This window comes from Anomaloglossus baeobatrachus, chromosome 4 (genome assembly GCF_048569485.1).
Source record: "Anomaloglossus baeobatrachus isolate aAnoBae1 chromosome 4, aAnoBae1.hap1, whole genome shotgun sequence".
Lineage (NCBI taxonomy): Eukaryota > Metazoa > Chordata > Amphibia > Anura > Aromobatidae > Anomaloglossus > Anomaloglossus baeobatrachus.
Genome location: NC_134356.1, coordinates 429,653,644 through 429,668,813, shown reverse-complemented (window position 1 = coordinate 429,668,813; position 15,170 = coordinate 429,653,644). Strand labels below are relative to the sequence as shown.

Below are 15,170 nucleotides of genomic sequence, written 5' to 3'. Positions count from 1 at the left end.
TAACTGGGCCACACACACCCCACTTGACTGGCATCGGTTGAGCCCCCTTTTGAAAAAGAAAAAGATGCTTTGCATGAAGCACTCTCAAAAATACGCTTGCCTTTCCCGTCCCCTGGCTGACCCAGGGGAAGAAAAGTCCTCTGAGAGCCATGACTTGTTCATCTTGGTTCTTTTAGAGACACAGCGAGGGGACTCCAACCACAGTCTCCCTCGTTGCCACTAATTGGGCCACACACACCCCACTTGACTGACATCAGTTGATGCCCCTTTTCAAAATGAAAAAGATGCTTTGCATGAAGCACTCTCAAAAATACGCTTGCCTTTCCCGTCCCCTGGCTGACCCAGGGGAAGAAAAGTCATCTGAGAGCCATGACTTGTTCATCTTGGTTCTTTTAGAGACACAGCGAGGGGACTCCAACCACAGTCTCCCTCGTTTCCACTAACTGGGCCACACACACCCCACTTGACTGGCATCGGTTGAGCCCCCTTTTGAAAAAGAAAAAGATGCTTTGCATGAAGCACTCTCAAAAATACACGTGCCTTTCCCGTCCCCTGGCTGACTCAGGGGAAGAAAAGTCCTCAGAGCCATGACTTGTTCATCTTGGTTCTTTTAGAGACACAGCGAGGGGACTCCAACCACAGTCTCCCTCGTTTCCACTAACTGGGCCACACACACCCCACTTGACTGGCATCGGTTGAGCCCCCTTTTGAAAAAGAAAAAGATGCTTTGCATGAAGCACTCTCAAAAATACGCGTGCCTTTCCCGTCCCCTGGCTGACCCAGGGGAAGAAAAGTCATCTGAGAGCCATGATTTGTTCATTTTGGTTCTTTTAGAAACACAGCGAGGGGACTCCAACCACAGTCTCCCTCGTTGCCACTAATTGGGCCACACACACCCCACTTGACTGACATCAGTTGATGCCCCTTTTCAAAATGAAAAAGATGCTTTGCATGAAGCACTCTCAAAAATACGCTTGCCTTTCCCGTCCCCTGGCTGACCCAGGGGAAGAAAAGTCATCTGAGAGCCATGACTTGTTCATCTTGGTTCTTTTAGAAACACAGCGAGGGGGCTCCAACCACAGTCTCCCTCGTTGCCACTAACTGGGCCACACACACCCCACTTGACTGGCATCGGTTGAGCCCCCTTTTGAAAAAGAAAAAGATGCTTTGCATGAAGCACTCTCAAAAATACGCGTGCCTTTCCCGTCCCCTGGCTGACCCAGGGGAAGAAAAGTCCTCTGAGAGCCATGTCCACATTGTCAGTGGACAGACATGTGTGCTTATCTGCCAGCAGACCCCCAGCAGCACTGAAGACAGGTTCCGAGAGAACGCTGGCTGCAGGACACGACAAGATCCCCAAGGCGTACGTGGCGAGCTCAGGCAATTTATCAAGATTGGAAGCCTAAAATGAGCAGGGCTCAAGTTGCACAATAATGGAATCGATGTTTCCTTGCATATACTCATATATCTGTGTCTCCTCCTCTTTTTCCTTGTCCAGCTCTTTTGTTTTCACATGAGTATATGTCCTTGTCACTTTCCCATGTGTTGTGAGTTGTTTGTGAACTTTTGGACACCTTTGAGGGTGTTTTCTATGTGTTTTTATGTGTTTGTGATTGCCTGCCATTGTTTCCTATGCAGTTCGAGTTCGGTTCGTCGAACGTTCGACGAGCCGAACTCGAACGGGACCCCCGTTCGGCGAGCCGACCTCGAGCCGAACCGGGACCGGTTCGCTCATCTCTATTCTTAACTCTAGTAGATGTCAAGTGAGGTTACATCACTACAACTGTAAAGGGGGCTTTACACGGTAGCGATATCGGTAACGATATCGCTATCGTGCGTACCCGCCCCCATTGTTTGTGCGACACGGGTATATCGCTGCCCGTCGCGCACAAAATCGCGCTCCCCCGTCACACGGCTTACCTGCCCTGAGACGTCGCTATGGCCGGCGATCCGCCTCCTTTCTAAGGGGGCGAATCGTGCGGCGTCACAGCGACGTCACATGGCAGCCGTCCAATAGAAGCGGAGGGGCGGAGATGAGCGGGACGTAACATCCCGCCCACCTCCTTCCTTCCGCATTGCCAGTTGAGGCAGGTAAGGAGATGTTCGTCGCTCCTGCAGTGTCACACATAGCGATGTGTGCTGCCGCAGGAACGACGAACAACATCGCTAATGAGAGGTGACAGATTTTTGGTTTTAGGATGACCTCTGCACGGCAAATGATTTTTGCCACTTTTGCGATTGTTTTAGGTCGCACAAAAGTGTAACACGCTGCGATAACGTTAATGACGCCGGATGTGTGTCACTAACGACGTGACCCTGACGATAAAACATTAACGATATCGTAGCGTGTAAAGCCGCCTTAAGGCTCCATAACAGGAACAGGACAGGTCTTTGCCATATAATGTATGATGGAGTAGATGGGAAATTTAAATGCAATGACTCATGAAAAAGTCTGTGGAGAAGAGGCACAAGAGAAGTAATATGGGGACAATTAACTGGTAAACATAAAGTAGCAAAACCAAAAGTCTCTTCTATGTTCTCCAATAAAGTAAGACCACAGCATTATCCCTAATAATAACAAGTCAAAAGCAATGATCTTACCTCCAGGTAGGGTACAGGCGTGGCCAAAGAAGGTGGATATTCCCGTAGCAGTCGCTCTTCATCAAGGAATTTCCCAGCTCTACCATTAAATGCTGGCTGGAAGAGTCCATAATTCAGAACGTCCTTCAGGCTGTGGTTGAGCGTGCACAAGATGCGCTGTTTGGACACCCAAACTGGAGCATCGGGGTTCAGCCGGAGGCACTTCTACACATGGAGAGAAGCAAATCATGGGTTACACTCCTTTCAGATACAGAAGTCAGCTTTACCAGGATAACTGGCACATGACAAGGTGAATGTCACACTCACAATACTTTCCATGTAGATTCAGCAGACAATCACTTCCACAAGCCATGAACTCACACTGGTGCCATCAAATATCTCTGAACACATTCACTCCAAGCTCCATTCTAAGCCATATCAGTCATAGTATGATGATGGCAGAAAGACAATGGTTCACGCCCAACATTTGTATAGAAAATAAAAATGTAATTTACTCATGAAAAGCTAAATTATTAGTGATGATTGAGCACTACCATGCTCAGGTGCTCATAACCAGCAGTGGGAGAATCGGATGGGTATAACTCAAGTACCAGTGTAACAATAATAATAATCTTTATTTCTATAGCGCCAACATAGTCCGCAGCGCTTTACAATTCAGAGTTTCATATACAAATATAAGTAGCCGTTATAGAAGATACAAAAATTAAAGCAACAATAAAGACAACCCTGCTCGTGAGAGCTTACAATCTACAATGGTATGGAGTGGGGGTTACACAAGGCTCAAGTCCTTATTTACAGCGATGGTCCAGCCAAAAAATGTGGGAATAGGTAAAGGCTGCATGAACCAGTCATCAGCCAATCTTTGTAATGCTTTGGTATCAGTGGAGTTTGAGAGAGAATTAAAGAAGTGGTTCACCCATATTCATTATTGGCCACATCGATATTATGCTGAGAAACAAGGTTTCTCACAAATACCTTGTGTAATAGTTCAGGTGAATGGCGCTATTGCAGACCGCTCTTACCCATTACATGACCCCCCCAGGCTCAGTAACCTTGGGGATCCGGTGATGTCACGTCAACTTCCTGTTCAATTGACATCACCGCAGCCAGACCCAGTCTCCGTGAGTCACTGAGCTGTGGGTGGCGTTTCACCACTCATCACAGCCCAGTGTGTCTCCTGCTTGCGGCGCTCTGCTGTGATGGAGGAGAGCAGGGAGATGCTGGGCTGTAATGAGCGGTGAAACGCCACCCACAGCCCAGTCACTCAGGAAGACTGCGGCCTGCCTCAGTTGACGTGAAATCACCGGATCCCAGAGGTCACAGAGCCAGGGGATCACGCTAAGGGGGTGAGTGGAGTACAATAGTGCCGCTCACAGGCACTATTGGCAACACAAGGTATTTGGCAACATAATATCGATGTGGACAATAATGAACTACCATTTTAATGTTCTGGGAAATAGTGGATGGGATATATATGAATTGACTTTGATTAGGAAGGGCGATAGGCCCCCCTAAAAAGATGTGTTTTTAAGGAGTGCTTGAAGTTGTGCGAGGTGTAGATTGTCCTAGTTTCTTGGGGTAGAGCATTCCAGAGGATTGGTGCAGCTTAGGAGAAATCTTGGAGCCGAGAGTGGAAGGCTCAGATTAGTGTGTATGTTAGTCGCAAATCGTTTGGGGAGCGTAGAGAATGGGTAGTGTGATAGACAGAGATGAGGATGGAGACGTACCATATTGTGAAGAGCTTTGTGGGTAAGAACAAGGAATTTAAATTGAACCCAATAATGTATGGGCAGCCAGTGCAGTGACTGGTATAGAGTGGAAGCGTTCAAATAACGATTAGGCAGACAGGTGACCCTGGCTGCAGCATTAAGGCTATGTGCGCACTAGAAATGAGAAGTTTCTCAAGAAAATTTCTTGAGAAACTTCTGGGAGTGAAAGATTTCCGGACCTCCGGAAAAAATCCGCACCAAATCCGCATGCGGATTTGCCGCGGATTAGCCGCGGAATTGCCGCGATTTTCCCGCGGGTGGTTCCCTGCGGATTTTTGCAGGCTGCACTGCCGAAATCCGCAGGGTACCTGCGGAAATAATGGACATGTTCATTTTCTCAAGAAAGTTTCTCGAGAAATTCTTCTCAAGGAAATTTCTTGAGAAAAATCCGCACCAGTGCGCACAGCTATTTTTTTTTACCATAGGATTTGCTGGGAAATGTCTGCACAAAGATTGCAGACATTTCTCAAGAAATTTCCGCGGCAAATCCGCGGGTAAATCCGCGGGTAAAACGCACTAGTGCGCACATAGCCCATAGGATGGACTGGAGAGGGGAAAGTCTAGTGGGGGAGGTCAATTCATAGAGAACTACAGTAATCAAGATGGGAATGGATCAGGGCCACGGTGAGGATTTTTGTTGTTTCCATTGTGAGAAAGGGGCGGATTCTAGAGATGTTCTTCAGATGCAGGCGACAGGAGCGGGCAAGAGATTGTATATAGGAGATGAAGGAAAGATTGGTGTCAAGCATTACACCCTGACACCAAGCCTGCGGCTTAGGTGTTATCGTAGTTCCGCACACAGAGAGAAGAACATTTGGAAAAATGCTTGAGATCCCTATTGACTTCCATTATATTCGGGTACTCGAGTTGAGTCCATCCGAGCATCCAACTGCTCATTACGAGTACAGAGTACCCGAGCTTGGTAGCATAGCAGTGCTTGCTCATCACTAAAGATTATGTATTAAAGACACTAACTTAATGGCAACTTAAAAAAGCTTGTGCACCACACATCTCTTACATCAGAGTATTCAGTGTCATAGTTTTAAGCTTGAAAGTAGACAAAAGTCTATTGGAAGGGAAAAACCGCTTGAGCCAGATGCCAATTGCCCCATATTAGGGGAAACATTCCTTCCAACTCCGTTACCTGTACTCAGTGCAAACCAGCAATTCCCAAATGATGTCCAGGTCTAGTATGAACTCTACAACCTGACTGACTGACCCCGATGAGGCTGGAACCACACATGCCGGTTCGGGTGACGCTCTTGATCCTGTATAGAACACAAATCAGAAGTGGCGCTCCCAGGACCTTGATCATATGGTAAGATCCCAGCACCTTTCTTAAAAACGTATTGGTTATATCTCTCCAGGATAAAACATGCTATACATAGAACTTCTTTATTACTTTACAGCTATTAGACTGAATGGTACAATTAATTAAAATCTCAGTAAAGTGTTTCCAGGTTCTAAAAACAGCAGCGCTCTGTATTTGACTAAATTTAGCCACAGCGATGATCAATTAGTCCTGCGCGCACTGCTCTTTGTATTGTAAGAATAGTGGCGCACTATACAGAGGGCACATTGCTACTGTCCCAATCATGATAGCCATGAAAACGTGTATGGTCAATATGAGGGTGTGAGTACATGGAGCTTATTTATGGTGGTCAAAATGAGTCTTTCAAGTGGAAACCGCTTCAGGAAATGCTCCTTTTTTAGGAGTTTTTCTTTTCCTCAAGTGGTTTGAAGAGTTTTTGTTTGAAGCATTTGGCAGTTTTTTTGCAGCCTTTTGATTGGATAGTGCCTAGTTTTGGGTGGATTAATTCAGAATCTACTTAAAGACATATTTTTAAAATATGAAGGGGGGAAAATGTTCAAAACACAATATATCAACAGCAAAGGAAATTTACAATAGAAATGAGTAGAAAATGCAGAACTTGTCTCTCGATTTGTGCTGCCCGAGATAGGAGCAGCATAAATCAAAGCCTGGCTATACGATTACATGATTACAGCCAGGTACGTCCTACACCAGCCAGGGACTACAGGGAGAGACAGTAGTCACCTGGAGCCATGTTCTCCCCGTCCCACTACAGTAGACTAACAGCTCTATCCCCTTATACACACCTGGAAGAGTCCTCTTCTCATAAGAGAAAAGCTGGCTGAGGGGCCGCAGTACACTAGTCCAGTCTCTCTCCACAGCCCGCACAGTTGTGCTTAGATTCATGGTATAAGTACGTTTTTGAGGCATTTTTTTAACAGGACCCCTTGAAAAAGCTAATCAAAAAACTACAAGCATGTATAGCCTAAAGGCCACTTTACACGCAGTGATATTGCTAGCGATGTCGCTGCCGATCGCACCCGGCCCCGTCGTTTGTGCGTCACGGGCAAATCGCTGCCCATGGGGCACAATATCGCTAGGTCCCGTCACACAGACTTACCTTCCCAGCGACATCTCTGTGGCCGGCTAATAGCCTCTTTGCTAAGGGGGCGGTTCGTGCGGCGTCACACAGCAGGCGTCCAATAGAAGCGGAGGGGCGGAGAGCAGCCGAATGACAGACACGCCCACCTCGTTGCCGGAGGACGCAGGTAGGGTGCTGTTCTCGTCGTTCCCGAGGTGTCACACATAGCGATGTTTGCTGCCTCAGGAGCGATGAACAACCTGCATCCAAAAGCAGCAACGATTTTTTGAAAATGAACGACGTGTCAACGATCAACGATTAGGTGAGTATTTTTGATCGTTAGCGGTCGCTCATACGTGTCACACGCAACAGGACGGATGTGCCACACGAATTCCATGACCCCAACGACATCTCGTTAGCGATGTTGTTGCGTGTAAAGCGGCCTTTAGGCTATGTGCGCACTTACCGGATTTACCGCGGATTTGCTGCATGTTTCGCTGCAGAAAATGTTCATAACATCTCTGCAGTGAATCACCAGCAAATCCTATGGAGAAAAAAAATCCTGTGCGCACTGGGCGGAATTTGACAGCTGCATGTTTTGCTGCGGGAATCCCGCAGCAAAAACAATTGCATGTCACTTCTTTTCCGCACATCGCTGCGGGATTTCACTCCATTGACTCAATGTTAATCATGAAATCCCGCAGGGAATAACGCAGGCAGCAAATTCTGTGCGGTTCACTGCGTTTTCCTGCGTTATTCCCTGCGGTATTTCGCGGTTTACCTCCGGTAATGTGCATCGCTTGTCTGCGGTTTTGCAGGGAAGTGATGTCATTACAGGAAGAGGAAGCAGTGCAGAGTAAACACACACACATCACAGACACAGAACACATCACAGACACAGACACATCACAGACACATAGAACACACATAGAAAGAAAACGGAAATATAGAAAAAAAAGAACGTGGGCTCCGCTGCATATTTACCTTCCAGCCGAGGTAAGCACACAGCGGCGGCCCGGTATTCTCAGGTTGGGGAGGGCGAGGGGCAGGGATAATGTCCCCCGCCTCACTCCCCCTCCGGCAGCCGAGAATATCAGCCGCAGCTGCCCCGGCACTGTCGCATGCATTATGCGGCAATACCGGCGTGTCCTCGGCTCTTCTTGCCACCGTGTAGCAGTGGTGGCAAGGTAATACAAGGGGTTAATGATGGTGGGGGACCACCGCCATTAACTCCAGGCTTGATCATGGCAGCGTCTATGTGACAGCTGACATGATCAACCCGTAAGTAAAGTGAAAAAAACACAGACACCGAAAAATCCTTTATTTTAAATAAAACCAACAAGCCTCGTTCACCATTTTATTAACCCCTCCCGCACCAAAGCTCCGGCGTAATCCACAGGTCCGACGTCCTGCGCTGCTTCCATCCAGCCGCGACTAACACACAGCGCTGAATGAAAGCAGCAGACAGCAGAGGTAATTACCGGTCATTTCCCACGGCCGGTAATGTGAACTCACTGCCGACCGTGGGAAATGCAGCGATCTGTCCTCTATCTATCCCTCTATCTATTCTTCTGTCTATCTACTATCTCAGAATTAAATGACTTTTTTTTTTTCAATGTGCTTTATTGCATTGAACCCGCACGCGGCAAAACCGCGGCAATACCGCGAATAATACCGCGGTAAAACCGCAGCAAACCGCGGCAAACCGCATGCGGTTTTCGGGTGCGGTTTCCCGCGGTTTTTTACCGCGGGTGCGGTAATCTTTGAGAGGATGCGGAATTTTCTCAAGAAAATTCCATTTCCCAGTGCGCACATAGCCTTAGAATACCAATATACCAAGGAATTGTATAAAGTATGGATCATGGCAGCTAACTTACACTAACCATATTGCCAGTGGGGTAAGATTGGATAAGTGTGACCTATGCATGAGGGTGCCCTATAGAGGTATTTACATACACTATATTATATTTTATTGTAATAAAAAGTAAATCATAAATGTAGTAAATTATCACAATTTATGGGTTGCAATGGTCTAAAACAGGAACATCTATAATATGGAAAAGATGAATGGATATAGCGACCAATAAACCATTGTTTAGTCAAAAACTGACAAGCTGGGTACATTTCTAAAAGGCTAGTTTGACCTTGTAGCCAAAAACACATAAAAAGTGGCTCCAATACGGCCGGCGGCAATTGCATTGCAATTTTCACAGCACAGTTTTATCAGCTACACAAAGTGGATTCGATTCATCAGTTCATTGGTTTTCATCAGACTGTCTCATGTAAATGTACCCTCTGTTCCCTGTCCTAATCTTACTACTATTCAGACCTTGCGGTTGATGACATTTGTGGTTTAGTCTACACAAGACTGCAATCCACAACGCTACAAGACGTCACACATCGGCTGCTGTGTATCTTCACTCCACATTAGCACTAGTGGTGAAATAATATAGTTGGCACTATTTGTTACTCGTATGAATATTAAGGTATTTATGAAATGTATTACTTGTCAAATATTTTGGTATTTGCCTAGTGAGTTTCAAGTCCCCTCCCTACATATTTGGCGCCTAATTTTCACCCACTAAACATGAAGGGATTGCCTGCCATCTTTGCTACTGGCATTACTGTAATTGGCATGCGCAGTGAAAAAAATATATAAATCACAAGCGGTCCACCGCCTATTTGTGAGAACCAGTGCAGGTAGACAGCTGGGGACTGGAATTCTCAGGTTAGGAAGGTGCAAGGGTATTGGGCCCTCCCCAGCCTAAAAAAAAAGAGACCGTAGCCATCCCACAATTGGAACATCCATTAGATGTGCCAATTGTGACACCTTACTCGGCTCATCTCGATTGCCTTGTTGCGGTGGCAATCGGGGAAATATGTAGGGTTGATGTTAGATGTGATTTGTCAAAAATCATAGCTGCCCTCAAGCCCTGGGTTGGTAACGGAGAGGTGTCTATGAGACCCCCTGCATTACCAACCCTGGAAGTAAAAAGAAAAACACTCAAAAATCCTTTATTTTAAATAATAAAAAAAACACCCTCTTTCACCAATTTATTAACCCCAAAAAAACCCCACAGGTCGGACATAATCCACACGACATCCCACGACGATCCTGGCTCTGCTACATCCAGAAACTGCAGTGATGGAAAACGCAACCAATCACTGCAGCTCCTGGGACACACTGAGGGCAGCAGGGAAAACATTGTCAGTCAGGTCACCGGAGTTTACAGCCAGGTTCCCAAGGTGCCAAGTGTGACCACTGCTGCATTTTGGACACAGTGACACAGCAGCCTGACAATCTGGAAGTCAGGTCACTGATGCTCCCCCACTGCCTTCAGAGAACTCAGCTGAACCCACTGCTGGGTTGCCAGACTGCTACGCTGTGTCTCGCAATCCGACAATCCAACAGTCTACTTACAGCAGTGGGGGAGCTCCAGAGTGTGAACTATGGTAACCTGACTGCCAGATTGCCGGACTGTCGGACACGGCAACACAGTGGTCCAACAGTGTGGTAGCTATGAGGAATGGAAACCTTAAAGGAACCTTTAAGGTTATTCTAATTACTCTTACTCTATCTAGTAAGAGTTCACAGCCTCCAGATGTCCCAGCAGCTGTGAACCTTAAAGGCTCCCTTAAAGTTACAGGACTGATAGCTGCCGCAAGACTCAGTAGCTGTGAGCTCTGTTAACCTAAAAGATTACCAAAACTCACAGCCACTGAGTCTCCCAGCAGCTGTCAGGCCCAGAAACCTTAAAGGAGCCTTTAAGGTTCTTGGCGTTCCCAGCTGTTGGGATACCTGGAGGCTGTGAACTCCTCCAGGTGTCCCAACAACTGGGAACTCCAGTAACTTTAAAATCTACCTTAAATGCTCCTTTAAGGTTTCCAGGCCTCACAGCTACAAGACTGTGGTGCCACCGTAACACGCAGTCCGACGGTCCAGCACTCATTTTACCTGAGGTCACTTCAGGTGCTTCTCACAATACTCTCTGGGTGAGCCACCAGATATAACCTCAGGTGAACTCAGTACCAGACTGTTGGACTGCGCTACCATCGTGACACACAGGTAGTGAGTTCTCCTGAGGTCACTTCTGGCAGCTGCCACACTGCTCTGTGTGTCCCGGAGTCCGCGGTGAGCAGCTACATGTTTTAATGTCACCGGTCACCATGATCGCCCTATGTAGCAGTGCCATGATCGTCGTGGTATGTCACGTGGATTACAACGGACCTGCGGGGGTGTTTTCAGGGTTAATCAATTGGTGAAAGAGGGTGTATTTTTTTTTATTATTTAAAATAAACGATTTTTGTGTATTTGTATTTTTTTTCTTTTTACTTACAGGGTTGGTAAAGTCTCATAGACCCCTCTCCATTACCAACCCAGGGCTTGATGGCAGTTGTGATTTTTTACCAACTCAATATATTACCCTGATTGACTACCGCAACAGGGCAATAGAGATGAGCCAGGTAAAGTGCCACAATTGGCGCATCTAATACATGCACCAATTGTGGGGTGGCTGCGTGCTGCTATTTTTAGGCTGGGGATGGCAAAATAACAATGGACCTTCCCAGCCTGAGAATACCATTCCCCAGCTGTCTACTTTATCTGCGCTGGTTATCAAAAATGGGCAGGAGCCCACATTGTTTTTTATTATTATTTATTTAAATAATTAAAAAAAAAATGTGGAGAGCCTCTATTTTTATAAACAGCCAAAATAAAGCGCACAGTTGAGGGCTTCAGCCCCTAGCTGTCTACTTTACCTGAGCTGGTTATCACAAATAGGCAGGGGACTGCACGTCAAAGTGGCGTAATAGTCTGATAACATTGTTCCCAGAAGAGACCAGTTTCAGAGATGCATCCAGGCATCTTCCCCATGCTGTTCCCATTCAATTTCTAGCACTTTTGCTACCCTTTTCAGCATGTTTACAGCCCCGCCATACATCCTGGGAGTTTCCACTGGAAAATTATTTGAGTTTCCTGTTCACTTGCATTAGATTCGTTATCCGTGACGAATACATGAATAGTACAAAATATTTGAGACAAATAATCTAAACCTGAATATTTTAGTATTCTCCCATCACTAATAAGCACGCAAGCAAGTTTGTAGCAGCTTGTTGAAGGCATTCATGGCAGATAAAGCATGGTAGGTAATATACAGTCGAGTCTGGAGACCACTTAGAACATGCCAGGAATGCACTTTAACATAAGCAAGCCATAGACATCGATAAGAATCCACCAGGATAAAGTATGTAGACACATGGTCTACTACATTTTGGTCGCTGGTTCAGCTCTAAGGTGATACCTACAATTTTCCGCACAGAATTTACAGCTGTCAGTGATCGTAATACATAGTGATATATTTTTAGATTTTCCATTATTCACAGCTTTGTATTAGCTGAATTAATACAGTGTGGCATCTCATCTCATGCACCCATATAAACCTCCCTCTTTCATACAGCAAGATGGTCAGAGACAGCGCAGAGTCATAGCAATCCCTAGATTAGCAGGACACCCACACACTGAGACGACGGCCGCCTCGCCAGTGCAATCCTGTATGGAGCACAGTGTGTCATAGTATTCACTCCTTACCATGACTTAATGGCATACTTTATATTCTGACGCCTCTGTAGCACAGTGAAAAAAGGAGGAAGAATGCACTGCTCTTCCCACACCTCCATCTATCAATCAATCCTAAAATAAACTGATTCACCGAGATCCCGATCCCACAAGACTCCACTGTTTGGCAAAAAGCCTGTTCCTAGCTACATCCTACATATATAGATATATAGAACGTGAACTTCAGATTAGTCAGTCTGTCTGTATATGTAATTTGCCTCCAACAGTGGGAGAGACAATTGCTCACTAATCTCCCTTTTCTGATGATTATGATTCATTCACAATTCTTTACCTGCCGGCAAGTGCGGAGCTATAAAGAAGAATGGAGGTGACCCAAATACAGGCAAGAACCGAGTAACCTTAGCTAAAGCGAGCACTACAAGGTGAACAAAACAAAAGGAAAGGTCTAAGCCAGCATGGTGCAATATTGGGAACTTATTAGCTGATTTGGGCATCCCGAACCATGAGCAGAACGATTCAGAGTCCGGCTTCATTATTGCAGTCATGTATGTTACGCTATATCACTGCGGATTTTCAGAGAAAACTCACTCTGACAAGCTGGCTGCCAACTAGGCGTCTCGGAATCACTAGACCAGGATAGGTCACCAGTGGCTTCTCCCCACCACGCTCATCTAGACTGACAGGATTCTCTTTATGTTTGAATGGGAAGAGAACTACCTGTCTAGGGGAGCGAGAAGCCACCGAGGACTTTCCACGGACACCTCCATCTGAGACACCTAGTTGCTGGTCGGCATTTCAAAGTGCATATTCTCTGAAATTCTGAAGCATTTCCGTGTAAAACTCATACGGCCGTAAGCAGTAGGTCTCCGATTCATACTGCCTGTAGTTCAGGCAGCAGGGATGAGGTGACACTTTCCCCTCATGGGCTACACAGTTAGCACCCTCATAATACCTACAAGGGGGGAATGAGGTAAAGTTTCCTAGAAAAAAAATAACCTAGAGGATGTACAGGACTGCAGAGGAATGGGGTAAAGCCTTATTCTCTGATGAAGTCCAATTCAGACTGTTTGGGATATCTGGAAGAATTTTTGCCCAACAGCAAAGTATCTTGAGGCTATTTTCTGTGTGGGGTGGCTTTTCAGCCATGAAGTGGGATTACTGGAAATTTTGCCCAAGAACACTCGCAGGAATATAGATCTAAACATCCTTTAAAGTAACTTCTCCCAATGATCCAGGGAGTCTGGTGATGGATAACGGTTTCTCCAGCATGATGGAGCACTGTGTCACAAGGAAAAAGTGATAAACAAGTGGCTCTGGGAAGAAAACTTAAAGGGAACCTGTAAGGTAAAGTATTTCTAAAGCTCCCTTGTGATATGCTAATGAGAGCAGGGACTAGTCGCAAGGGCGTGATTTTCCCAAGACTAGTCTGCCCTCTTAACATGTTAATACGCTCCTGTGGGCGTGCTAACATGCTATTCAATGCCCATTGCCCTACGTCATCAGGGGTGTCCGTTGTCACCGCCTCAGACGCCAGGCTTAGGGTCAGTGTGAATGATCAGAATGCCTGGCACTTCCGGTCATGTGCACTATAAAGCCGGGTGTACAGGTCTTGGCTTCAGAGAGGTCTAGTGCAAATGACCAGAAGTGCAAGGAGTTCTGATCATGCGCACTGACCGTAAGACCGGCATTTTGAAGCGGTGACAATGGATACCGGTACGTGCATCATCTCTGATGACGCTGAGCAATGGCATTGAATAACATGCCCATAGGGGCGTGCTGACATACTAAGAGGGTGAACTAGTTGGGGGAAAATCACACCCTTGTGACTCGTCCCTGCGCTCATTAGCATATCATAAAGGATCTTTAGAAATACTTTTTCTAAAGATCTCTTTATCTATGCTACTAGGTACAAGGACGGTTAGGCCCTGTGCGCACACTGCGTTTTTGCTGCGGTTTTGGTGCAGTTTTTGTTCAAAAGCCTCATGTAATCTTTCCCCAGCAAAGTCTATGAGAAATCCAAAATGCTGCGCGCATGTTGCGTCTTTTTTCCTTACAGGTTTTGCTGCAGAATTTCTGCAGCAAAAAGAAGTAGCATGTCACTTCTTTTCTGTTTTTTTTCTGCGTTTTTCCCTGTGCTTTCCCGTTGAGAATGTTAAAAACCACAGAAACAAAACTGCAGGCAAAAACGCGGTTAAAACGCACCAAAACCACGGTAAAAATGTATGCATTTTTGGTGTGGTTTCTCCGCAGGTACGTGTGTTTTCCTGCCAGAAGGTGCGTATTTCGCTGGAGAAACAAATCCGCAGTGTGCGCACATAGCCTATGCACTCAGAGCTGCTCGTGGTTCTGGGTGCATATTGCACCTGACAGGTTCCCTTTACACATTTTGAGTCCATGACCACAAAATTCCCCAGATCTCAATCCCAATGAGAACCTGTGGTCAATCCTCAAAAAGAGAATGGACGAACAAAAACAGAAATTGTGCCAAACCTCAAACATTGATTAGGCAAGTATAGGTTATCATTAGTCAGGATTAGTGTTTAGCGGACCCGGACTGAAAAAATCCGGATCCTCGCGGTTTCAGCAGTAGTTCTGGGTCCAACCCGGACGTGGAATTCCAGGTGCAAGATCCGGATTCGGCTTTTTTTTTTTTCTCCCTCTTCCTCTCCCTCCCTCCCTCTCTCTCTCCCTCTCTCTCTCTCTCCCTCTCTCTCTCTCTCTCTCTCCCACTCTCCCTCCCACTCTCTCCCCCTCCCTCTCTCTCTCTCCCTCCCTCCCTGTCCCTCTCTCTCCCCCTCTCCCTCCCTCTCCTTCCCTCTCTCTCCCTCCCTC

The 15,170-nt window shown here is 46.3% G+C and overlaps 1 protein-coding gene across 1 annotated transcript in view; it reads right to left on the bottom strand.

Moving 5' to 3' along the window:
- SHANK3 (SH3 and multiple ankyrin repeat domains 3) overlaps positions 1–15,170 on the bottom strand; it is a 617,492-nt gene that overhangs the window by 343,021 nt on the left and 259,301 nt on the right. The window contains 1 exon segment of the mRNA XM_075345440.1: positions 2,602–2,805. Coding sequence (XP_075201555.1) covers positions 2,602–2,805 — 204 coding nt within the window.